The sequence below is a fragment of the Taudactylus pleione genome, unplaced genomic scaffold (assembly GCF_031769625.1).
Source record: "Taudactylus pleione unplaced genomic scaffold, aTauple2 ptg000100l, whole genome shotgun sequence".
In the NCBI taxonomy this organism is placed as follows: domain Eukaryota; kingdom Metazoa; phylum Chordata; class Amphibia; order Anura; family Myobatrachidae; genus Taudactylus; species Taudactylus pleione.
In genome coordinates this window covers 7,246,123-7,273,829 of record NW_028284502.1, presented here as the reverse complement: position 1 = coordinate 7,273,829, position 27,707 = coordinate 7,246,123, and the positions used below count along the sequence as shown (strand labels likewise).

The following is a 27,707-nucleotide window of genomic DNA, read 5'->3' as shown; positions in this document are numbered from 1 at the left end:
TCTGTGTAGTTGATCGCAGTGCCTGTAATGCAGGATGTTATCTGTGCATTGTATGTGACTTAAATGCTAGCGCTGTTTGCCTGTACTTTCATTTCTGACTGTCAGCCTTTTCCTATCCCTGTTCTTCTGCTACAGCCCTTGCAGTGCGGTGTCGCAGGGTGTTTATTACCTCACAGTAAACGTGGTTTTTCTGTGTGGGAGGTCACATACGCTCCGTTCACACTCCTCATGTCGGAAAGTGAATGAGGATATCCTCTTCCAGCTATAATGTACTGATATCATGTGCAGTTAGCGGAGGGATATGTAGACACTGAGCGTTTACGGAGGGCATGTTGTATTATATATCATGCCCCATTTCTGTCACTGTGCCTGCACAAAAAAGGGGACCGCCCTCGGCTGGCTAAGATGCTTACAGCCTTTGTGGGCAACGCCCCCTGCGTTTCCCCAAGGGGTTATCGCAGCCTGTGGTGGTCTCATCACATGCAGGTGTCCCTGGACAGTTGATGGTACCCCAGTGTGTCCTGTTTTTCGCCCCCCCAGGTCTCGCAGGAGCCTGTGTGGGTGAATTTATTGTCCAAATGGTATAGCACCTGATAGACGTTTTACAGGGGGAGTTACCATTTCGGCCTTCTAAACGGCCTTTCGGGTCTCAGACGGGTACAGACATGACGTCTGATGACGGTGACATTATTGACTTTTTCAGACACGAGCCCCTTAGTGCAAAGGAGGCGTAGTCTGGGTCTAAAGTCTATATACCTGTCCTTCTACGGGCAGTCCGTGCGGCTTTGGTTATTACATATCCCCCGTGGCTAAATCCAAATATGCCTTCTTTAAGGATAAGGGTGTTGCCACTGTAATTCCTCTATCTGGTCAGGTGGATCATTTAGAGGAGGCGTGGAAAATCCGGGTAAGCGGTTCCAGCCTCAAAAACGGTTGACCTTTTGCATACCCCTTTTGCGGATAATTACATTTCCGAATGGGAGTTACCTTTACGGGTAGATTCTCATGTTACACGCCTAGTGAGGAGTGCTACGTTGCCCATGCCCTCCAGGACCTCTTGAAGGAGGTTCCAGATTGCAAGGTGCTAATATATCTAAAATCCAATATTCCCTTGCTGGAGGGGCTTCCAGGCCGGCTATTGCCGTGTGCTGGGGGGCCAGAGCCATGGAACGCTGAGTAGGTAACTGGATCTCTGCACACTGACTCTCCAGCAGAGCAGGTGGATAGTGGCAAATTCTCAGAGACTTTGCCACGTTCATAATGAGACGGTCTTACATATAGCCTACTCCTTTCCAGAATCTCCTCCGCAGCAGTAGCGGCTTGCCGCTCCCTGTGGTTGCGCTCTTGGAAAGCGGACGCAGATTCCATTTGGAATGCTTTGCCTTTTACGGGACAAGTCCTGTTTGGCCCTCGTCTGGACGCATTTGTGGCCCTGCAGGCAGCAGCTACGTCTGCGTGTCTGCCATCGGCTACAGTCCCATCAGGGTCTGGGACTTTGTCTTTTCGGCCCTGTGAGGCCAGGGTAAGTCTAAAATACAGCTTTCCAAGGCAGTCAGTAGCCAGGAAATCTGCTCAGCCATAAGAACAGGCTTGGAGTACAAGACGTCCTACTCCCAAGTTGGACTATAAGCCTTCAGCCTCACGGGACGGGCCTCCTCTCGGGAGCCCTCAGAGTTGGAGGCCGGCTTCTCCAGTTCGCCCAGTGCTGGTGTCTGACCACCACGGACACTGGGGTAAGAGAAGTATTTTCTTGAAGGTATGTCCTTTCCTCCCGGTAAAAGCCTCCCAGACGGTTTTTCGTTACAGGTCTTCTGTCAATTCAGGACAAGGCCCTGTAATTTTTGAGGGTGTTACACTCTATGCTCCAGGCAGGAGTTATAGTACCTATTCCGTTGCCCCAAAGGGGAACGAGGTATGACTCCATCCTCTTTCTGGTACAGACACCCAATGGGTCTTACCAGGACATTCTCAACCTCGAATCCTTCAATAAATTCTTAAGGGTTCCTCGGTTCGGGAGGGGGACCCTGCATTCCATCATTCAATGGAGCCTGGGAATTTTGTGGTGTCGTTGGATATATTCAGGGTGACTACCTGAATATCCCTCTTTTCTTAGCACACCAGTGTTTACCCTCAGGTTTGCAGTGGTCGATAAGCATTTCCAGTTTCTGGCATTGCCCCTTGGTCTGGCCTCCGCGCCTCACGGTTTACCAGGGTCATGGTAGTTATGGCAGCCCACCTGCGGATGCAGGGGGTCCGCTTGTTACCCTATCCGAATGACCTCCTGTTGTTACCACGGTCTCCAGAGATACTTCAGTGCCATATGCAACGGACAATATCTGTGTTGCTACGTTAGGGCTGACTGATAAGCTGGAAATGGTCCTCTCTGATTCTTCACAGAGGATGCTCCATATCCCAACATCTGAGGATCTTTGTGATTGAGGAAAAGATCTCTGCATTACAGGCAAAGGTACGCAGTTGCCTGCAGAGTCGCCGAGTGTCTATTCACTTGGCAATGTGGTTCCTGGGTTTCAGGATGTCGCTGTTCGACATGGTGGAGTGTACCCAGCTTCACTCTAAAGAACTTGATCCTCTCCGGATGGGATGGGTTGCCCCATAGGATAAAGTCAATAGGCTTTCCCCGGAGGTTTGTCTCTCTCTGGCCTGGTGGCTGCAGAAAGCTCACCTAAACAAGGGGCACCCCCTTTGGGATTGCGGACAGGGTCCTTCTGACGACGGACGCCAGTATCCGTGGCTGGGAAGCATGACGGGTCTACACTTGTTCCAGGGCAGGTGGACACCAGTAGTTTTTGTGCTTCCCATAAACATCTGAGAACTCTGAGCAGTATTCAGGGTTCTCCAGCATGCAGGACATGTCCTCCACGGAAATACCGTGCAGGTACAGTCTGACAAAGCCATCATGATGGCTTATGTAAACCACCTAGGAGGTTCCCGAAGTCAGGCGACACTAACAGTGGTGTCCCGAATTCTGGCTTGGGTGGAAGGCTATATCCCTGCCGTCATCGGCAGTGTTCATTCAGGAATCCTCAGATGGAAAGCAGGCTTTCTCAGCCGTCAAGACGTGCATTCAGGGCAATGTCCTCTTTATCTGGAGGTGTTCAATCTTCTGGTGAACAAGTGGAGCCTTTCAGAGATGAGACTCTTCTGATAGATGTAGGTAGGTCCAGTGGACCTTCCAAGTTGTGTACCTCGTCCCTCCGTTATCCCTTCTTCCTCCAGTAATAGCAAGAAGGAGGCACGCTCCTGCTGATAGCTCCAGCGTAGGCCAGATGGCACTATTACTCAGATCTTCGGAGCCTCTCAGTTAACACTCCGAAGCTGTTGCCTCTACGTCCGGACCTGTTGTCTCAGGATCCTGGCTGATACCCAGACCTGGGTTGTCTGTGGTGGAGACTGCCCTCTTAAGGTCTAGGAGTTTTTCCAGCTCTATAGTTAACAGGGGCTCTGTCCATGCTAAGAGCTCGGAAGTTTTTATCTGCAAGAATTTACCATTAGGTATGGTATACTTTCTTTCAGGTGTCGCCCTAGAGGCTAGGCTCCTCGGGTATTCCGGATATCCAGAGGTTGGCTTTCCTACAGGTGGGCTTCGATAACTGTCTTCGCCTTGCTTACCTCAAGGTGCAGGTTTCTGCCCTGTTAGTATGGTTTCAGTGTAGGATTGCTACTCTTCCTGATGTCCGCACCTTTGTGCAGAGTGTAAGTTATATTCAGCATCCCTTTGTTCCACCTTTGGCTCCTTGGGATTTGGCTGTGGTCCTTAGGGCTCTCTGAGGACCGCCATTTGATCCACTGGGCTCAGTGGATTTCAAATGGCTTACGGCTAGGACTGTATTCCTTCTGGCTCTTAATTTGGCCAGTAGGACCTCAGAATGGGAGGCTCTGTCATGTAGACCTCCCTTTTTCTCATCTTTCCTAGGAACAGGACTGGGGAAGTAAAGGCAAGCACTGCCCTGTCTGCTGGTGAGGCCTATTTGGCTGTGGTACGGGCGCTAAGAATTTAAGTTGACCGTACCAGTCCATTTAGGAAATCAGACTCTGGGATTTGTCCTTTCTCGTTTCCATAAAAAGGGTTGGCCTGCCACTACGCTAACTTTGGCAGGATGGATTCACAGGTCTTCCTGTTCCATCCTCTATTAAAGTTCTTCCACTAGGTCTGTGGGTCCTTCGTGGACAGCTCGACGTGGCGCTTCAGCAGTGATTGGCAGCCACGTGGTCATCTGTCCATGTTTTTGGTAAGGTATTATGCTTTTGATACCTTCGCCTCTCAGGATGCTTCCTTTCGGCGGCGGATTCTCCTTACAGCACAGGAGCGTCCCCACCCTTAAAGGATACTGCTTTGGGACATCCCCAAGGTATCCTGTGGATACCCTATGGACCCTGAAGTAGAAAATATGAGATATGGTAAGAACTTACCCTTGTTATCTCTATTTCTACGAAGTCCATAGGGTTCCACAGGACTCCCGCCCTGTCGCACCTGTACTGCAGATGGGCTTTGATCTGGTCACCGGTTTCTCCGTCTCCTTCTGGTGAGAATGTGATTCTTGTGTGTTCCAGACTGTCTTCTCTCTCTTTTTTGCTCCTGCTCCGGCCTATGGCTTGTTACGAAACTGAGTGGCCTGAGGCTCGGGGGCGGGGTATAGGAGAGGGACCCCAGTGCATCCTGGGAGGCTGAAAATTTAACTCTGTGGTGCCTGGATGTCTGCCGCCATCGCCTATACCCCAAGGTATCCTGTGGAACCCTATGGACTTCGTAGAAATAGAGATAACAAGGGTAAGTTCTTACCATATCTCATATTATTCACTATGATGGGAAGAACAATGGAAGACCTGCGCATTGGAAATTAGCACATATCAAGATATCTCATACTAATAGTTTAATAAGTAGCATTTCTAGCGCAGATAAGAAACAATTCTGTCCGAGCGTCCTCGGATGTATGTGCCCTCGGGTCCCCCTCCTTGTTATAGCAAGTGTCGGGCTGCTCACTGCAAACACTGGGACTCCGGGACCATACGTAGGAACCGTGAGTCCTTGGCTACTTGCCATAACTTATTAAATGGGCTTCAATTTCACCACCACTGTTACAGACTAATGAGTCAACACCACCAAACTTAATACAAAATCATACATTTACATTGTTATGGCTGGTGTCACAATATTTTACTAATAGATTAAACTGATTCATGGGCTTCTAAATACAGGAATAAGGGATATCCCTGTTTTAGCAGAGTGCCACATTTTTTTTAACCTTTGCTCCGACTCCCTCATTGCTGATTATTTACTTAAAGACCAACACTGGACATTGTTTTATTTTTTTTCTCAAACTAAATAAAATTAGTCCTATTTTATATGTGCATTATTTCTGAGAATATCCATAATTAGATACTTTATAACTACTGTGTTTATTTTATACCCCTTTTACACCAGAGCAAAAACCTGGGTTTTTGCTGGGTCTACCCGGGTCGCAGCTCAGTGTAAAAGGGTCCCTGAAAAATAAACTGGGTCAAGTGACCCAGCAATCCAACCCAGGTAGCTACCAGGGTTGGACCCAGGATGGACCTGGGTAATGGTGCAGTGTAAGCGGTGCAACCCCGTTATCCGACCTGGGTCATGCTTAAAATGAGCTGATTGGTGGTTGTGGAGCAGTCACCTCCCACTTTTTATGACCTCACAAGTTTAGCAGGGCAGACCCAGGTTCAGTGTGAACGGGGCTGACCTGAGAATAACCAGATCGATGGTGCTGTGTAAACGGTGTCTGACTTGGGTTGGAACCATGCCTGAAAACCTTGGTCGGACCTGGGTTTTTGGTGGAAAAGAGGTATTAGATAATATTGTATTAATCAGTATATACTTTTTAGAAATGCTACTTATTACACTATTAAGCTGCCCATCCACTAGGCGATTAAACCTAGCGATCGAGCGATAACGACCGTCGTTATCTTTCAATCACTTGAAAATCGTCCGCAAGTCGTGCAGTAAAATGTCCTAAACGACCAGTGAAGAGCGATCCCGACGGTCGCTTGCGTCGTCCTATTTTGCCCGTCAATTAGTCGTTATTGGACATCGTTATCGCTCCATCGTTCATGACGTTTTCAAAGCCGCAACGACCAACATATATAGATTTAAATAAATATTTCAGCCCACTTTTATTAACAACTGCTTTGAAAATCATTGGTCTATGGTCTTTGGTCATTTTGTGCAATCATTCACAAATCGTTCATGTACATGAACGATAACGATCATCAGGAATTGATGAACGATTTGTGAAGATCTTTTGATCTTTTACCTCTCAGGGACAAGTCTGCTAGTGGATGGGCAGCAATAGTATGAGATCTCTTTGATATGTGCTCATTTCCAATGCGCAGGTCTTCCATTGTTTCTTCCCGTGTGTTTTCTCTAGAACCTTCACAGATGGTTCTTTTTGGACCTGCAGCGAATGGAAATTGTACCTTATTTAGTTTATTTCTATTAAGGATTTTAAGCGCCTTGGTTATTGGTATTGTCTTTTGCTATTTATTAAGATGGACCTATAAATTCAGTGCTTCATTAATATTGGACCGGAAGTACCCTACTGATGTCAGTGGGCCTGATTCAGAGATGCACGCAAAGCCGATATTTACGTAGTTGACCGATTTATCAGTAAAATGCACGTGCGTCAAGGCACCTTGCTGTCGTCGCTCACGGCATCTTTTTACCTGCAGTGTGATTGACTGTCAGGGATCGATTGTGGGGGCTAACGGGGGAGTGGCAGCAGAAACGCGGCGGGGACGCAACTGTTTTCAGGGTGTGTCGCAGCCTACATCTGCGATCCCGTACACGCGGCCATTCTGCGTGACTGTTAGGGGTACTCAGCAGGTCGATTATCGAAGGATCTGCAACCAATGCTGCGTCTATGTACGCAGTCGCTTGAAATCTGCAATGCCAGCTGTGGGCGTCTCCATAATAATCCTGGCGGCTGCGACGTTTGCATATTTTTACGCCACTGCTGCGTACAAATAATCAGCAGCAGTGGCATTAGTCCCAGTGTTTCCTATGGAATTGATAGGCTACATTCTTGTGGTTCAGCCCACAATATGTTTAAGTTCGGTTTGTGTAAAGCAGGGGGTGGCCAGACTTTTGGACTCGGTGGTCTACTTCTAAAGCTAAAAACCTTTTGTGATCTACCTTGCCCGAAAAAGGGGGCGTGTCATGCAAAAACGGGGCATGACCTCGCAGCAAGGGGCGTGGGGGTCTGTCCTGCTGAAATCACACATAGTATCCTCAATTTCAAATTACGCCACGTAGCAGTACAATCGTATTCACATTACATCACCTAGTGTCCATTATTCACGTTACGATACACAGTAGTGCCCCTTATACACAATTCCCACTGTGTGCCCCTTAGCCAATGCCAAATGTAGTACTGCTCCTTATACAATGCCTACTGTAATAGGGCCCCTTATGCAATGCCCCCAGTAGTAGTGCCTCTAATGCAGTTCCCTGTAGTTGTGCCCCTTATGCAATGCCCCCTGTAGTTGTGCCAATTAAGCAATGCCCCCAGTAGTTGTGCACCTCCGCGAGCTACCGGTAGATTGCGATCGACCTTTTGGCCGGGCCTGGTGTAGACTAACAATACTGTACTGTGACAGAATTTAACTAGTGGCTCCAAATCTGTGATTCAAAGGGCATATAAGATATGCAATGAAAAAACGTTCCTCCCTGTGTTTGTTTATATATGGTATGCCCTCAGTGCTCACTGTGTTTATACACCTTTCTAGCTCTAGATTGGACACTTTTTGCCCCCAGAACAGCCCGAGTTCTTTGTGGCATGACTTCAACAAGCTGCTGGAAACATTGCTTAGATTCTAGTCCATGCTGACCTGACAGGATCAAACAGTTGCTGCAGATTTGGCGACTGCACAATCATACTGCTTGGCTCTTTTTCCACCACATCCCAAAGATTCTATAGTGGATTGAGATCAGGTGACTGTAGAGGCCATTGGGGCAACTGAACTATATCTCCTATTCATGGAACCAGCTTGAGATGACGTGTGCTTTATTGACATAGTGCCTAAATCAGAGATGTACGTTCATTTGATGATGGACGTACGTCTCCAATGGTTAAGGGTCTGCGCGTGGTCAGAACCGGTCCTGCGATTAGGCTCGCAGACGCCCCAAGACGCAGCATGATTTACATGCTGTGGCATTTCAGGGTGGAGCGGGGGTGTGGCTAGTCACCATTTCTGGAAACGGGCGCGTCGTCCACTTTTTTCAGAAGGAACGAGGCCAGAGTCTGCGTCGGCAGATGTGGATTCTTGGCCTCTGAAGTGACCAGCACCCAGTCAGGCCGTGGGAAGCTTCAGCTCCCGCAGCCTGATCAAAGGAGCAACCACCACTCACAATGATGCTTGCCTGACACCTCTTTCTGCATCTGCATTAAGATGGATGGAATTGCAAAGCTGCTGTGCATTATGCTGCTGGAAGTAGCCACTGGTAGATGGGTAGACTATCTTCAGACTAGTTATGCACATGGCTGGCAATAATATTTGGGTAGAATATGACATTCAAACGATGCTTGATCAGTATTAATGGCCTAATTTGTGCTAAGAAAACATTCCCCGCCCCATTACACCACCAGCAGCCTGAACTGTTGACTCAAGGCAGGATGGATACCTTGATTTATGTTGTTTACACCAAATTCTGACCCTTACTCTGCATGTCAGCAGCAAAGATTGGTCAGAACAGGTGATGTGTTTGCAATCTCCAACTGACCAGTTTAGGTGACCCTGTGCTCACATTCCTGTTTTTAGCTGACAGGAGGCGAACCCGGTGTGGTCTTTTGGTGCTGCAGCCCATCCACATCCACAAGGTTCAGTGTGCTCTTCGGCATACCACAGTTTATTTGAGTTACTGTCAGCTTAAAGTCTCCTCTCCTCTGACCTCTCGCATTAGCAAGCCGTTTTCACCCACAGAAATGATGATCACTGGATGTTTTTAGGTTTATGGCACCAGTCACTGTTAAATTTAAGAGACTGTCGTATGTGAAATTCCCAGGAGATGAGCAATTTCTGAGATACCGAATCTCATCCCCGTCTGGCACCAGCAATTTTTTCACAATCAGTCACTTAGATCACATTTCTAAAGCTGGGTACACATTATATGACGTGTGACCCATCAATGATGCCATGTAACGATACATTGCGCGCACCGTACACACTGCACAATCCGGTGTACGATGACTTGATGTGGTGTTCCTCGCATCATCCCATCTGCCATGCCGAACAGCAGATGGGACGATACGATGAACATTAGCCGTCAACTACGAATGGGACGTACATAGTATACGATGTATGCGATATATATTTTGTAGTGTGTACCCAGCTTTCTGGTGTTTGGTCTGAACAACAAATGAACATCTTAACCATGTTGCTTTGCTTATATGCATTTAGTTACTGCCACAGGATTGGCTGATTAGTTATTCCCAGTGACGGGCGGGTAGTGGTCACTCTAGAATTTTTTTGGGGGGCAGGGTGCTGATCACCCAGGAGGGATAGCGTTCCCGCTAGGCTGTTTTAGCGGGCCGCGGCGCCCTGCCCTCCTGGAGGGCAAAAAACACCCTGCCCTCACAGCCTGCGGGTGCTGTCTTCATTCGCGGGTGGCAGTGTCCCGCGGGTGGAGAAATGTGTGGTGATCCGGTCACTGCCGGAGAATAGACGTCGGGCGCATGCGCCCGACATCTACTCTCCCTGTCTGCAGCGCTGGGGGGCTGCCCGGCGTGTCCGTAAGTGCAGGGCACGCCCCCAAGAGCGACACAATGGGGATGTGTCTTATAGATATGCCCCCTTTTCATTTGCCATGCCCCCTTTTTGGGCGTGCGCGCCTTCGGCGCGCGCACAAAAGTGCCCTCTCTGGCTCCGGCGCCATGCCTGCTGCCGGAGCTGGAGTGAACACTAAGGGATGTCTTGCTAAAGCTGAAATTTACAGTTGTCAAATGATATTTAATATTTAAACTCTTCCCTTTTTCTTTATGTACTTAATTATTAAGTTTCATTTATATTCTCAAAAAAAAATATATTAAACTAGTTTATTGTGCCACATAATTGCCCGCGTAATATGTCATTAGAGTAGTGCCCCCAACAATTATTAGGCCACAAAGAACTGCCCACAATCCCTAAAATGCCAGCAAACCAGTTAAGCCTACGATAAAGGTTGAGCATCTTTTAAAAGTTGCTTAACATTAACACCTCTATGCCAAGGTGCCCATTCTAACACTGGCACCACTCCGTATCTTTACTGTCATGGTCCATGATGATATAGGTAATCTCTGATGTCATCAGATGACTTACCGACCACGACATGCCCACCTAGCAGGGTTTCCTTGTACCGGGCAACTGCCATCACTACTGTCCCAGCGGTGAAGAGCAGCTGGATGGACAGTCTGCACCTGAGTTTGGCACCCCATCTGCGAGAACCGAGAGCAGCACTGCTTACATTGTCTTGTAGAGAAGCCGCTCCTGCCACAGTGCGGACAGGGTCGTGTCCTTTTTCAACAGCAGCATTGCCCCAGGTACCACCGAACAGGAATACTACCAGGGCAGAGATCATGGACACAAGGTAGGCGATAGCAAGGGTGACATCCTTCCCTACCTGAGGCTGGAGATGGGCACAGGGAGGGTGGGAGTCCAGTCTTTTGCGCTGCACAACACAGACTTTATGCAATCAACTAATAGATAAGGCAGCACCTAAGCTGCTTAACCCAATCACTTCTGTCTCCAGACTCCGGAGGTCACCCCTTCCTTGGCCGGAGTGCAGCTGGAGGTTAACACGGCAGCCAAAGGAAGAGGGGGCTCATCCGGAGGTCAGAGCGGCAGTTGGAGGCAGTTTAACGGGAAGTCAGTGGCGGGGCAACACAATTAAGGTCAGAGCACAGTGTCCTGATAAAAAAAAAAAAAAAAAGAGCCTAGCCAGAACTCTAGGCAGGTATACCTAATACAGTGGCCACTGAGTGTATGTTAATAAAAATAAAGGCATAAAGCTCTTGTAGTGAAATTATTACGCATCATACTGTTCATTACATGAATTATTTAATATTTTCTATTTCATTCAGAAGTTTATGCGCGATAACACCCAGAACTGGAGGAGATGCTCTATAATGTCCAAATGTGTTCCGATAGGATTGCGGATCATGTAGCCAAAGTATTACTCGTGCACACGGTTAAGAAGAAAGGCGCAGATCTGATTTGAGATGGCGATCACAATAGAAGGCATTTAAACAAAATATGCATGATCACTTGTTTGCATGGTTTAGGTACAAGTTTATTAAATAATACTTGATTTATACAGTGCTGTTTATATTTTATTATACCTAGGGAAACAGAAGGCGCCTCGGAAGGATTCTCCCTTTTTTTGATAGAGGTTGTGAGTTTATATCAAGCTTATGGGGCGCATCCACTAGGCGATATTAATGAGCGATTGCACGATTACAACATCGTATAATGTCGGAAACCACCAGCGATGCGCGCTCCCGCTGAACGTTTCTGACATCAACCATCGGCTGAACATGCAGGTCAATCTGCCGATAATGACAGATTGGCCATGTTCGGGGATGATGGAGGGTGCCTACACTGAACGACTAATCGTTCAGTGTAGGCATTGCAGGGGATGGGGAACGTCGGTACGATTACAATGTCGTAATCATACTGTCTTTCCCTAGTCAGCATGTGGCTGTGCGCCTTTAGAATAAAAGCAGGCATGAATGGAGACTAAACCCCTGAACTTCAGATCCTATCCAAATTTAAGCAAGCTTGCCTTTCTCTCATTTAGGCGGCTCCGGTGAAGGGAAGCTTTTCCCCAAGACATAGCTACCATAACCAATCCATTATGGATGTGACTGATTATGATTGTAATCCTACAAGAGTTTGAAACATTCAGCGTAACAAATTGCAGAAGCAGGTCCTTCTCATAAGGTCCGCAATCATCCTGGTACCTTATTATACTGTAGAGAAAACTGTAATCTTATCCATTGGAAACATATGAGTTACTGTACCAAGCTGTCATCATTTTATTCTGTACCCCTGATCCTCTCCGTTTCTGCTACCTTATTAGAGTAAGTCTATTCATTATCTGTTTCTAAATGACATTGTCTAGCGTGTTGTGTTACTCTGGATCTGTTAATCCATGAATTGTACTGTGATGATTTAATACATTGGTTTTTTTTATATATATTTAATTCTTCACTACTCACTCTAGTTCTACTATTGTTATTAATTCCTCTACCGCTCAGTATTAGCTTTTTACTGTCTTTACCTTTTCATTCAGTAATTGTATATTTTACCTTTATTACCATTGATTATTTACTCAATTAATAAACATATGCACTACTCATTATAACATGGCTTCATGTCTCTTCCTATAATTACAACATATCCACTTCTCAGTATCACAACACATCTCCTGCACATTTTACATACAAACCGCTGTAAAATACTGTAGCGCCTGCTTTTCCTCTCTAGCACTAGGCTCTATGGGGCTGGGTCGAGTTGCATCCAAATCTGCTCTGTGAATGGATCTTGCAATTTTTTTTTTTAGCCCCTGCGCATGCTTCGAAGCCTTCATACTCCACTCGTATGCACCTCGGCCCCCCTCCACTTGCCACATCACCGCTTGCAGCTGGGTGGGTGTGGACATGTGTGATGTGTGCTGTGGGCGTGGAGATGGAAATGCGGGCTACTCAGTGGGCAGCATGTGCTGACTTCAGTGCTTTGTATTTAATATTATTGCCCCCTTAAGTGGTTGAAACCACCAATACAATTGCCTTTTCCAGTACCACAGTCATATTTACTGGTGCCGGTCCTCTGAATATTAGCTGCCAGAAGCTGGGAGATTTATGCAGTGTGGGGCTCACAGAGGTTCTGCTGTTTTCTTTTCAGCTCTCTGCCCTCTTTCATCAGGGGCTCGATCAGTGCAGAGATAGGGGACTCCCGGATGGGCCCCTCCTTTCATGTGCGCATGATGGGGAATTACTTTAAAGAAGGGAATAAAATGGTGTACAAAAGCGGACTTGGCCTTTATTCGTTGCACCTGTGATAAATAACACAAAGGTAGAATAAATACATATGAATATTAGTAGTAATAAAACTAAGGCACTATATCAAATACTACAATTCAAGAGTAAAGTGCACACTGTCTGACCAGGGACAAAGATGATCATTTCCTCTGTAATCATCAGATGTCTACACAGGAACAAACTGCTGATGTCAAACGTTCCTACTTACCAGAGCGCACTGACAATATATAGCAATCTAGGGAGCAGCGGGTGAGATTGTGGATATGCAGCATCCAACTGATCGCAGGGCTTTCCAGAGCATGAAAGGAGCATTATGTGGCACCAACTGTCATTTCCTGGATTCATGAATCTTTCGCTAGTGATTACATTTACCAGGAGTTAAACCTAGACTCATTTTCTTGAATGTCAGGAAGATCTCCGATTTTTATTTTTGCATGATTATATACATTTTTTTTTTATAGTCTGTCCAATGCCCCAAGTCACCGACTTGTACAAAATGACCCACTGCTATTGGTTCTTCATTTATCCAGGAAGCCACTAAAACTGTCATCTAGGCTTGCATCATCCTACCTCAACGGGAACCTTTTGCAAGACGTCACTAAAATTACTTTAAAAGGAGAGGTCATAATCATGGGAGACTTTAATCTACCAGATGTACATTGGGAGGGCTCTTTTGCAAGTTCCACTAGATGTGGGGACTTTCTAAATGCCTTGCAGGGAGCATCCCTCAAGCAACTGGTGAGGGAGCCCTCTCGCAAAGATGCTATACTAGACGACATACACACAAATGGCAATAGGATATCAGATGTAAGTGTTGGAGAGAACCTAGGATCCAGTGACCATCAAGCAGTATGGTTTAGTATAAAGACAGGATTCGACTCGTGCCACACAAAAACAAAGGTATTAGATTTTAGGAAGGCTGATTTTGTAGAGATGGGGAGATGTGTAAGCAATTCATTGGCAGATTGGTGGAACTGGGAAGGAGTGCAGTAGATTTAAAAAGTGCAATAGAGAAAGCAACAGATCTTTGTATCAAAAGGGTTAGGAAAGGCACGTGGAAAAGGGAAGCCAGTATGGTTTACAAAAGAAGTATCGGAGGACTGGAAAAGAACAAATTTAATCCCACTGCACAGAAGTGGAAGCAAGGAAAAGTCCTGTAACTATCGACCAGTGAGCCTTACATCAGTAGTAGGGAAAGTAATGGAATCACTATTAGAAGAAAGACTTGTGGAACATCTCAAATCCAGCAATTTACAAACAGCTTGGGTTTATTAGGGGGAGATCATGCCAAACAAATCTTATTGATTTTTTTGACTGGATGACTAAAGTAAGAGATCAAGGGGGGCTGTAGCTTATCTAGACTTTATTAAGGCTTTTAACACTGTCCCACATCGCAGACTGATAAATAAACTTGAAAACTTGGGACTGGATTCTAAGATGGTTAAATGGATAGAAACTTGGTTGCAGAATAGGAAACAGAGGCCTGATTCAGAGCCAGACGCTCTGACAGAGCGCTCGCTCTGAATCAGGGCGTCTTTTTTTTTTTTTTTTTTTATGGAGCGACCTCCTGGCAGCTCGCATTGCTGTGGGTTGCCACCCACAGCTAATGCGAGCGGCCAGGATGAAGGTCGCGATGGTCAAGACCATCGGGCTAGCGACGAGACCCTTGTGGTAGGGTCTCGTGGCCGCAAGCCCCAGAGAGCTTTCGGCTTACAGAGCCGAAAACTCTCCCACTGACATCACTTGTGATGGGAACGCCTCCGTCTGGGCAGCCACCTCCCCGGCCCGCCCACCAAAGGGGGCGTTCTGTCACTCAACATCGACAGCACGAGCGAGACCCGGATCAACGGATTGCCCGTCGCTATCCGGGTCTCGCGCATGACGGATCCGGCTCCGTCGTGCGCATGCGCTCTGGGCCACCATCGACCCCGTTGCGAGCGCTTGCGACCGGGTCAGAATCAGGCCCAGAGTTGTAGTAAATGGAGTGCAGTCCCAGGAGGGAAATGTGACAAGTGGTGTACCCCAAGGTTCTGTACTTGGAGCAGTGCTTTTTAATATATTTGTTGGTGACATTGCAAATAGTATTACAGGGAAACTATGCCTTTTTGCAGATGACACAAAAATATGCAACAGGGTAGACACACCTGGAGGGGTAAGACAAATGATGGAGGATCTAGCTAGACTAGAGGAACGGTCAAGAACATGGCAACTACAGTTTAATGCTAAAAAATTCAAAGTTATGTAATTGGGTCTCAAGAACCCAAAAGCTAAATATAGTATTGAGGGTACTCTAATGGAAATTACAGAGGAGGAAAGGGATCTAGGAGTCACTATTTCAGGTGATTTAAAGGCAGGGTAAGCATTGTAACAAAGCAATAAGAAAGGCAAGTCAGATGCTTGGTTGCATAGGGAGAGGAATCAGTAGCAGGAAGAAAGAAGTAATAATTCCACTGTGTAGATCATTGGTACGGCCTTATCTGGAATACTGTGTTCATATCTCCAGAAGGATATTAATACATTAGAGACTGTACAAAGAAGGGCAACTAAAATGGTGCATGGCCTACATCACAAAACTTATCAGGAAAGACTAAAAGATCTCAATATGTATAGTCTGGAAAAGAAAAGGGAAAGGGGGGACATGATAGAAACTGAAATATATAAAGGGTTTTAACAAGGTGCAGGAGGGAGACATTCTTCAAAAGAATAGAAGTACTAAAACACGAGGACATGCACTGACACTGGAGGGGGGTAGATTAAAAGGAAATTTGAGGAAAAATTACTTCACAGAAAGGGTAGTAGATAAATGGAATAGCCTCCCATCAGAGGTAGTAGAGGCTAAGACAGAACAATTTAAACATGCTTGGGATAGACATAAGAATATCCTCACAAAGAACTGAGGATCACTTAGGGCTGAGATTACCAAAAGGTAAAAAAGTGCAGACTAGATGGGCCAAGTAAAAAACACACACACACAGGAGGCGCTGCTTGATAAACAATTGAGTATGTTTAATAGATGTATAGGAGATATATAATAAAAAATACTCCCGGGAGTGTATCAATATTGACAAAAGTGAAACAGGTGAATACACAGATAATGTCTATTAAAAAATGCTAATATTAGCAAGAAATATTCCAATAAATAATTCCTGTATGGTGCGGCACCAACCAGCTGGATGTATATAATGACAAAGTAATGGAATATAGATTAATAATGAAAGCAGAGATGGTTCATAATAACATGCAATAAATAAGAACTAGAGACTCTCAAGTGTGACAATAGGTCTCTAAATAATAGTCAGAGCTCCAGAATGAGTGGCTGTACAACAGTACAGTGTGATATAGTTACCATGAAGAGGTGGATATTCAAATAAAATAATGGAGGGTATCCTGCAATAATGTGCTCACAGGGACCAGTGTCGCAAATGTCTGCTTTCAACCCCCGTCGGGGCCCCTGCACAATGCGCTCACCTCCGGGTGATGCAGCCACTCCAGATGATAAAACCCACACAAAGTGCTCGGCAAATAAGACGGGGCTCCCGCACACCGCTGTCACCTCCGGGTGACACAGCGGCTCCAGACAATATAGCCGTTCAAATGTGCACGGCAATGTAGACGGAGCTCCCGCACAGCACGCTCACCTCCAGGAAGTGTAATACTCAAGATGATTCAGCCGCTCAGTGTCCACGGCAATATACGGAGATGTAGGGTGAATGAACACGAAGCCGGGTGAGCTAGTGTAGTAAGCCGGCACCTCAGAGCAAGTGGTAACAGCCGTCAAGAGTCTCTGGCATATAGAACAAAAGGTCCGTAAACTTCAACGTGTTTCTCTGCATATAGCAGCTTTATCAAGAAGCGGCGACTTAGATGGGCCAAGTGGCTTTAGGGGTCTATTTACTAAGCAGTGTTAGGAGACAAAGTGAAAGGAGATAAGGTGCCAGCCAATCAGCTCCTGTCATTTTTCAAACACAGCCTGTGACATGACAGTTGGGAGCTGATTGGCTGGCATCTTCTCTCAATTCACTTTGTCTCCTAACACTGCTTAGTAAATAGACCCATATTAGTCTTTTCTACATCAGGGTCCATAGGGTATCCACAGGATACCTTGGGGTGTAGGTGATGACGTCAGGCATCGGGCACCATAGAGTTAAGTTTTCAGCCTCCCAGGATGCACTAGGTCCCCCTCCTATACCCCGCCCCCGAGCCAAGGCATCTCAGTTTCGTTTGGTGCCCGGCCGGAGTCTGATGCACCTGTTAGAGGGGGGCTAAGAAGAGCCCCTGAAGTTTTCTACAATGCAGCTGTGGCTGCACATCTGGAAGTACAGCATGGACAGTCAGTACTGACGTCCATGCTGTCTTCCCTACACCCACGCCGGTACCGATCCGGGGATGCTGGTGAGCATCTGGGGTCACAGCTAGCGGTGACCCCAGATGTTTGGGACCATGGCCGGATCGAAGGGGGACAACAAGGTAAGCAGCGGGGTCCCGCGGTGGGACCCTGCTGAACATGGTCCAGAGTCCCCAGGCAGGGGGCTCCCTGGGGACTGGCTGCAGAGTGGAGCCAGGTACTAACCTGCGCTTCCACTACCCCCCTGGGACAGCGGACCGCAGCAGAGCGGTAGCGCTGCGGCGTCCCAGGGGTTAAATGCATGCCAGGGGAGCGTGCCTTCCCTGTCTCACAGCCGGCGCCTCCCCCGCTGCACACAGCCCTCTCTGCACATGCTGACTGGCCCTGTGGCAGCGCTCCTCCCCCAGGCCAGCCTCCTCTATGCTCCTCGGTGGCCATCTTTCTCAACGCATGGTGAACGCTGCTGGAAGCTTGAAAAGGAGGCACTGCCGTCTGGCTCCCCCGGCATACCTCTCCTCCACTTGGTCAGGTCTGTGTATGCAGCGCTGTGTCCTACCAGGCTCCGTGTCTGAGTAGTTGAGTATCAGCGCTGATAGTGCAGGAATTGATTTTCTTTGCATTGTATGTGACCGCTGCTGCCTGTACTTTCAATTTCTTCTGTCAGCCATTTCACTGTCCCTGATCTTTCTGCTAAAGCCCTTGCGGTGCGGTGCTTGCAGGGTGGTCTCACACTATACTAACTAGTATCTGTGAGAGGGGTCACATACTCATCATGTCTGAGAGTGACTTTCCTCTCCAGCCTCTGTGTACTACGTGTAAGGTACCAATAGCGGAGGGGAGAGTAGCGCGGAGTAGCTATGTCGGCAGTGTTTTTTATTGACGCGGCCAATTACTGTCACGGCTCTGGTACAGGAACCGCCCTGGGCTTGTTTCGCCAAAGCGCTTACAACCCTGGTGGGCCAGTTAGCTCCGCAGCCTGCGTTCTCACAGATGGGATTGTCCCAGCAGTCAGTGGTGTCATCACCCATGCAGGGTTTCCCGAGACAACTGATGGTACCCCTCAGTCTCCCTATTTCCCCTCCCCAGGTCTCTCAGGAGCCTGCGTGGGTTAATTCGCTGACAAGCTCTGTACAGCACTTGTCGGACGTGTTACAAGGGGAGTCTGTGTTGCGGCCACATAAGCGGCCGGTGGCGTATCTGTCTGCTCCTTATGAGGATGATGTCGTGACGTCTGATGATGGGAAGATTCTGGATCTTTCGGACCAGGAACCTCTCCGTACTAAAGAGTTGGACGCTAGGTCCAAGGTATATATTCCTGGACTTATTCGGGCAGTCCGCACAGCTTTAGTGACAGAGGACGAAGATCCTCCGGTGTCCAAATCTAAATATGCCTTTTTTAAGGATATTAAGGGTGACGCCACAGTGTTTCCTCTTTCGGGTCAGTTAGTGGACCATTTAGAGGAAGCGTGGAAACAGCCTGGCAAACGGTATCAGCCGCAGAGACGTTTGGCGGTGGCTTATCAGTTTGCAGAGAATTATTTTTCTAAGTGGGAATCCCCTCCACAGGTGGATTCTCATGTGACATGCCTAGTCCGTAGTGCCACGTTGCCCATGCCCTCCATGTCTTCCCTGAAGGATGCTACGGACCGTAAGGTGGAGATCTGCCTAAAGTCCGTTTATTCTCTTGCGGGGGGGGGGCAGCTAGGGTAGCCAGAGCTATGGAGCGCTGGGCTGATACTTTGGAGGCGTCTTTCGATTCCGACTGTTCGGCTGAGCAGACCGAGTTGATAGGCAATCTCCGGGACTCGGCCACTTATATCAATGAAGCGGCCTTGGATATCAGTACCCTGGCGTCTCGGATTTTTTTCGGCAGCTGTAGCTGCTCGTTTCACCTTATGGTTGCGATCTTGGAAGGCGGACGCTGATTCCAAAAAGGGCTTGGAAGCTTTACCTTTTAATGGAGAGGTTCTATTTGGTCCGGACCTGGACAAAATTGCAGCCACGCTGGCGGCAGCCAAATCTGCATGTCTCCCGTCTGCTGCAGTTCCTTCCAGTTCAGGTACATCGTCCTTTCGGCCTTATAGGGCCCAGGGTAGGCCTAAAGCACAGTCCTTTCCCCGGCAGGCTGGCCCCAAAAAATCGTCCACGCCCCGGAAGCAGGCCTGGGGTACCAGACGTCCGGCCCCTAAGCCAGATAACAAGCCTGCCGCCTGACGGTCCGGGCCTCCCTTTGGGGGATCCCAAAGTGGGAGGCCGCCTGCTGCAGTTCGCCCAGTGTTGGTCGGTTACCACGACAGACACTTGGGTTCTCAAGGTGGTTTCTCACGGGTACGCCCTCTCCTTTCGGCACAGGCCCCCATCTCGATTCTTCACCACGGGTCTTCCATCAGACCGGAACAAAGCCTTGGAACTGCGGAAAGTGTTGCACACTATGCTCCAGACTGGAGTTATAGTGCCTGTTCCATTCTCCCAGAAGGGCCAGGGTTTCTATTCCAATCTGTTTTTGGTGCAGAAACCCAATGGGTCGTTTCGTCTGATCCTCAACCTCAAAGCACTCAACAAGTCTTTGCGGGTGCCGAGGTTTCGGATGGAGACCCTGCGGTCCATCATTCTGGCGCTGGAACCTGGGGATTACATGGTGTCGTTGGACATACAGGACGCTTACCTGCATGTCCCTATTCTGTTACGCCATCAACAGTTCCTCAGGTTTGCAATCCGCAACGACCACTTTCAGTTCCGGGCGTTACCTTTTGGGCTGGCGACAGCACCACGTGTATTCACCAAGGTGATGGCGGTCATGGCGGCTTCCCTGCGGCTGCAGGGAGTCCGCATGTTACCGTACTTGGACGACCTTCTGTTGGTGGCAAGATCTCCAGAGCTCCTTCTACGCCACTTGGACCTGACCATTGCGGTACTGCAACGGCACGGCTGGTTATTAAACTGGCAGAAGTCCACCCTGATCCTGTCTCAGAGGATTCTGCACCTCGAAGCCTTATTGGACTCCGGACAGCAAAGGATCTTTGTGACGGGGGAAAAGATCTCTGCCTTGCAGTTGAGAGTGCGCAGTTGTCTGCAGAATCGCCGTGTGTCTCTGCACTCGGCGATGAGGTTACTGGGCTCCATGGTGTCGGTATTCGACATGGTGGAATATGCCCAGTTTCACTCCAGACCTCTGCAGCAATTGATCCTGTCCAAATGGAATGGGCTGCCTCAGAGTCTAAAATCCCAGACGATGGTGCTCACTTCGGAGGTTCGCCTGTCCCTAGCCTGGTGGTTGCAGACGACCCATCTCAACAGGGGTCGTCCGTTCTGGGTGGCGAATTGGGTCCTGTTGACAACGGACGCCAGTCTGCGAGGCTGGGGAGCAGTCACGGGTCCAAACTTGTTCCAGGGCAGGTGGACTCGGGCGGAAATAGAGCTTCCAATAAACATCTTGGAGCTCCGCGCGGTATTCAATGCTCTCCAGCAGGCACATCGGGTTCTCCAAGGTCACCCAGTATAGGTCCAGTCGGACAACGCTACCACCGTGGCCTACATAAATCGGCAAGCAGGAACCCGAAGTCGGGCGGCTCTCGTAGAGGTGTCCCGAATCCTGGTTTGGGTGGAGCGCAATCTCCCGGCCATATCGGCAGTCTTCATCCCGGGAGTCCTAAACTGGGAGGCAGACTTTCTCAGTTGCCAGGACGTTCATCTGGGGGAATGGTCTCTGCACCAGGACGTCTTTCAACTTCTGGTGGACAGGTGGGGTCTTCCAGAGATCGACCTCATGGCGTCACGGCACAACAACAAGTTGCCGGTGTACGGGTCTCGCACAAGAAACGAAAAGGCGTCTCTGGTGGATGCTCTGTCCGTCCGGTGGACGTTTCAGTTTGCTTATCTGTTTCCTCCGGTTTCCCTTCTTCTACGGGTAATCCGGAAATTCAAACAGGAAGGAGGACGCTCCTGTTGATAGCTCCCGCGTGGCCCCGGAGGCACTGGTTCTCAGACCTCCAGGGACTGTCCGTGGACATTCCTCTGCGGTTGCCGTTACGTCCGGACCTCCTGTCACAGGGTCCTTGTCTTCACCCGGACCTGACTCGGCTGTCTTTGACGGCGTGGCTGTTGAGACGGCCATGTTAAGGTCCAGGGGGTTTTCCAGCTCTGTAGTGCAAACAATGCTATGGGCTCGGAAACCATCCTCTGCACGGATATACCATCGTGTGTGGCATACGTTCTTCCAGTGGTGTCGGCCGAGAGGTTATGCTCCTCGGGAGTTCCGTCTGTCTAGAGTATTAGCTTTCCTACAGGCGGAACTGGACCATGGCCTTCACTTGCGTCTCTGAAGGTGCAGGTGTCTGCCCTGTCCGTCTGGTTCCATCGTAGGATTGCTGCAATCCCTGATGTGCGCACTTTTATGCAAGGTGTTCTCAGAATTCAACCACCTTTTGTTCCACCGGTGGTGCCTTGGGATTTAGCTGTGGTCCTGAGGGCTCTCCAGGGACCGCCGTTTGAACCACTGGGCTCAGTGGACTTCAAATGGCTGACAGCTAAAACAATTTTCCTTCTGGCCATTGCTTCGGCCAGACGTGTTTCTGACTTAGGGGCTCTCTCCTGTAGACCCACTTTCCTGATTTTTCATAGAAACAGGGCGGTGCTGCGCACTCGTCCTGGTTTCCTTCCTAAAGTTGTTTCCAGTTTTCACATGAATGAGGAAATCATTGTGCCGGCTTTTAACTCACCTGATCTTTCAGTGAGTGAGGCCACTTTGGATGTTGTGCGGGCCTTAAGGATTTATGTTGACCGCACTTCTTCGTTTAGGAAGTCGGACGCCTTGTTTGTCCTCTATGGCTTCCGTAAAAAGGGTTGGCCTGCTTCAAAGCAGACTTTGGCAAGCTGGATTCGTATGGCCATTTCAGAAGCTTATCTTCATGAAGGCCTTCCGGTTTCTTCCTCTGTGAGGGCTCATTCCACTAGGTCTGTGGGTCCTTCATGGGCTGCTCGACGTGGTGCCTCTGCAGTCCAGATCTGCAAGGCTGCCACATGGTCCTCGGTCCATACCTTTGTGAGGTATTACGCGTTTGACACCTTTGCCTCTCAGGATGCTTCTTTCGGGCGGCGGATTCTCCTTTCAGCACAGGAGCATCCCCACCCTTAAAGGATACTGCTTTGGGACATCCCCAAGGTATCCTGTGGATACCCTATGGACCCTGATGTAGAAAATAGGAGATATGGTAACAACTTACCTTTGTTATCTCAATTTCTACGAAGTCCATAGGGTTCCACAGGACTCCCGCCCTGTCGCACCTGTGCTGCAGATGGGTTTGGCTCTGGTCACCGGTTTTTCCGTCTCCCTCTGGTGAGAATGTGATTCTTGTGTGTGTCCAGATATTTTTTCTCTCTCTTCCTTCTCCTCCGGCCTATGGCTTGGTACGTAACTGAGATGCCTTGGCTCGGGGGCGGGGTATAGGAGGGGGACCCTAGTGCATCCTGGGAGGCTGAAAACTTAACTCTATGGTGCCCGATGCCTGACTTCATCACCTATACCCCAAGGTATCCTGTGGAACCCTATGGACTTCGTAGAAATAGAGATAACAAAGGTAAGTTCTTACCATATCTCCTATTTTCCCATTGCTGAATTGTCACATTCTTTTATGTTTATACGTGAAACAATACACTGTGACTGATGCTAGTCATAATTTGTAAGATATGTATGTGTTCCGTGTTGCACATATGCTGGATTTCTTTAAAATCAAAATCTCCGAGCTTGTAACAAAATTCCCAATTAGAGTTTCAGGTTTCCTTTGTTCTAGAATTCTCATTTATCTCTTCACATGCACTTTGAAAATGCTAATGGCAGTCCCTAGTCCGATCGATAGTGTTACATGTGGGTTAGGCGCACAAGTACGGAATATTGTGCGGAAACAAGACAATGGGGTTCTTTAAGTGATATAAATGGATGGAGAAGGTGCACTTGCAAGCTACGCCCTTTCATGGAAGTAGTTAATTTATCCACCAACATCTAGACCAGTGGAGAAGTTCCCAATAGCAACCAATCAGGTCCCAGAGTCTGGGTATTTTGCCTGTCCTTCATTGGATGTGTTTTGGATCTTCCAGTTGTACTTTTGCAGTTGATTGCATTGCTAGCAAGTGTATGTAACAAACTAAAAGAAAAAAAGGTTAGCAGAAGTATTAATTTATTTACTACAAAATTGAAACGGTGGGCCCAGCCTTGATATTGTGTGCAGTTTGTTTAAATAAAACTCTCTTTTCAAGAAGAAAAAAAAAATCTCCATTGTTCTTTCTTTTGATCTGAATTTTATCGGATATTATGAACGCCAGCTGCTCTTTGACCTATTCCATCCAACAAAAAAAAACTAAGTGCCTTTGTGTATATGCCACAGGTGCGTTGTTGGTAATCAGAAAATGTAAAGAAAAAAAGCTGAAATAGGAGATGAAAGGCAAGTCTGCCTTTGATAGGTGTGAGCTATTAACCAAACAGATGCTCATGGTCTGATGCAAAATTAATTTTTAGGACAGATCCTATAGTATTCCTGAGAAACCCTTACCCAAGGAGAGAGGTCTGGGAGAGAACGTAGTCCGAAGCGATAGCAGGTTAACGGTTTTAACAAGTAGCTCTCAGTAAGATCCTACTAAAGTCAAGCGTTTGCCAAATCTAGCAGGGACAGCAGTAATGGTGCCTCTTCCATTTTTGTCTTTGCCTTTTGTTAATTGGCCGGTAGCAACCCGAAATTCATATACAGAGATGCTATTGAAATTTTATGTTGAGCTCACGAACAATGAACTAAAATAAAGTGTAAGCACAAATCGGGGATGGAGTCCACCCTTTTTTAGATTTCATTGGAATTCATGGAAATAATTCCAAAATATTAGACTGACAGCGTATCTCTTATTAGTGCATCATTTGTGATACAATATATAGTGTTCATTCTAGGACCCTGCGCCTGTCACGGCCCGTGCAGTTCCTCTTTCCTGCCCGGGGTGTTGCTTTCTGCTCTGGTGCTTCTAGCACACTCTGGTCTGTATCTCAAAAGTTTGTTGCATCAGCTGAGTGTGCTAGAAGCTCCAAAGCAGAGAGCGACACCCCATGGCAGGAAAGAGGAACTGCACGGGTTGTGACAGGCGCAGGGTGCTAGAATGAACAATAGTACAGTCAGTGATTTCATTTGGACAGATACAAATCTAATATAATGTCATTGTAGTCTGATATGTGCCAATCACAGTAATGTAGATTCTCCATAGGAATTGGTAGTAACAGATTTATTACAGCTAACTGAATACTTCTACTGTAACATTCACTGAGCTACTGTGGTGAATGGGAGGGAACTGGCAACATTTTGAAATTAGTGTCTATGTATTATGCAGTGAAAAAGCGTGGAGAAGTTGCCCATAGCAACCAATCAGCCTCTACCTATTATTTTATAGACTATATTTGATAAATGCTTCTTCAAAGCTGGTTGCTATGGGCAACTTCTCCACTAGTCCCACTTCTCCACGTTTTTCCACTGCTGGATACATACACCCCTAACTCTTTTCACGCATTTTCTTTGATTCGAAGCTGATCCAAAATATAAATGTACTCTCTCTGATGTGATCTGACCACTTTTGCATGTAAATTAAATAAATATATACAGTATATTGGTTCCGGTATCCTGGTTGCAAAGATCAGAAACAAATCTATTGTACTGTACAGACTTTAGGCTTATCTATGAACTATATACTGTCTCCTTGTGCTCGAGCACATCAAGCGCATTTCGCCTCATTGCTCGAAGAACATCTACAGAAATGCTTTCTTGTAAAAGACGCCTGCGATATACAGTGTGTGTCCCATTAAAAGTACAGCCCAAGGTCAGCTCTCCAGCTCCTCAGTGATCATGAAACATTCTTGTCCCACAAATTCATGGATGTATTTATTAAAAATGGCAGAAGTGTGCAGACATGTTTTTTAATTATTATTTTTTTTTTACTTGATCACTGTCATGTACCAACAACCTGTTTTTATTTTTTTCAGACATCTCAAGGGCCATTGAACTACTGGAGAAGCTCCAGAGAAGCGGGGAGGTTCCTCCGCACAAACTGCACGCGTTGCAGAGGGTCCTGCAGAGCGATTTCTGTAATGCTGTAAGAGAGGTGAGGAAAGAGAGACCCTAAGTGCTGTAAATGTAAGGTATAAGGTTTAGCAGCTGTGGCTAATGTTAGAGGAACAATGCTCAGGCAATCACGCTTGGAAAGAAAACAGCTGCTACAGCAGGTTCTTCTGACTCCCCCAAGTGTCCAGTATCCTTTAGCCAAAAGATTTGCTGTAAAACGCGTTGAACAGAACTTCACTTTATCATTAAATTCTCGTTTGTACATAAAGTTGTTCAGTTTTCCCCCTTTGCGTTCTGGACAAAAAGCAACAGATGGAAATTGCAGTGAATATTCAACAGTTCTGGGAACCATTGATCCCTATGGCGACACACCTCCATTTATATGGCCAAGCAGTGACACTTCTACATATTGTACTAAACATACGTTACATGTTCCCTCTGTTAGCTCTCTCAGTAGAGGGAAGAACCATTAATCTTGAAGCTGGTTACACACTAGGTCAACGGTTCGGGCGACCCGCCGACTTATCTGACGATTGGTAAGTGTATACAGACTGACAGCTTAACTGGGCGGGCATATAAATTGCCCGCTCAGTTGCGCTGTCAATTAAGGCCGGATCCCTGCAGCATGTGTACGGCAATCGGCGGGTCGCCCGTACACACCAACAGATGACCGATATATCATTCAGATATGTCGCCCATCAGATATATCGCCCATCTGCTGTGCAGAATGACGTCGTTCACAGACATATCCGCTGTATACACCCAGCAATGCACTATAGATAGTTTATAAACCATGTCCTTGTCCTGCATTGTTTTGTACTACTATTACTGTTTTTTCTTGTGTGCTCATTTATGTGCTGTGTAAGGCGCTGTGGAACCTTTGTGGCACCATATAAATAAAGGAAGATAATAGATATATATCGCCCGTTCAGTGGAACGGGCGATATATGTATCCATGTGTACCCAGCTTTACCTTCTTTTTCCTCTGATGCTTTGTTCAGTTATTTTGCCTGGACCCTCAACGCTACCGATGGTTCCACACTGAAAACTTCCAGCAGGAGTAGAATAAAGATGATCATACAGGCAGCACTGTGATTAATTACCCTTTCCTATGTATTAGAATGCCCTGGGTAGTGAACAGCGGCGTGCGATCGATAACCACACTTCCCATTTGGCCTATTAAGTTGTACATATGAAGTTTTAGCAACTACGGTGGATCTATTTAATGGTGCGTCAGAGCTAAATTAGGAAAAGGATTTAGTATTGGTTTCTATAGGCAACTTCTTGACTTTAACTGTCATTTTAAGGACTGTCCTAGATTAATGATAGCTAGAAGTTGATTGGTTGCTTCTTAGCTGTCTAACATTCAAGGGGAGATGTCTCAAACCTTTGAAAGAGATAATTTGGCGACCTCTATTTAATACGAGATTTTCAGCTTTTGGTGGAGTTCTTGAATCGCAGCCCTTCAGAAAATTGTACTATTTGCAATTATTCTCACCATGTTTGTGAGGTGCAGAGGCCCATTCGTACAGGTACTGTCAGGCAGACAAAACTGCTTCCCTGCCCCAAGGAATTGTGGATATTGCGGTAAAGTCCTCATGTCCTATGTTATTGGAGTTCACACTAGGTCAGGTAGGCAACATTTTGCCATACAGGGATAGATGGGTAATCTGTATTGACTTGCATCTGCTGTACAGTGTTGGCTTTTGATATGAAAAATGTATCTCACTGTTAGTGGTATAGAATATGTACTGAGAGCCAAGGACTTTCCATATCCATTTCTGCTAGCAGAGAAAGTTCATTAATCAGATTTCAATGACGGGTGACCTGGGATGAGTATTCACAGAAACATGGCAGAACCTAGTGAGTGTATCATCCACGTAAAGGTCACATGATCCACCCTTTACAAAAATATTCATCATTTTTTGTCGGATTTAGGTTCTGATTCAGCAGCGGACGGAATTGGGAGGACGCACTGAAGTGGGTCTGCAATACCGTCCTGCAAAAATGCAAATGCAGCGTGAGGTGTCTGACACCTCTTTGCTGCATCTGCGATCCCAGCGCTGCAACCTAGGTCACAGCCTGGGATCACGCAATGGTTGTCCCTCTGGTCAGGCTGCGGTAGCTGAAGCTTACTGCAGCCTGGCCGAGTCCTGTCAGTCTGCGAGGCCACGAAGTCTGCTTCCATGGAAATGTGTGGGATTTCACAGAACC

At 47.3% G+C, this 27,707-nt stretch overlaps 1 protein-coding gene across 1 annotated transcript in view; it reads left to right on the top strand.

Moving 5' to 3' along the window:
* The window catches only part of LIN7C (lin-7 cell polarity scaffold C), a 58,380-nt gene that overhangs the window by 11,172 nt on the left and 19,501 nt on the right, over positions 1-27,707 (top strand). The window contains exon 2 of the mRNA XM_088470472.1: positions 25,415-25,533. Within this exon, the coding sequence (XP_088326598.1) occupies positions 25,415-25,533 (119 nt within the window). The remainder of the gene's footprint in view (positions 1-25,414; positions 25,534-27,707) is intronic.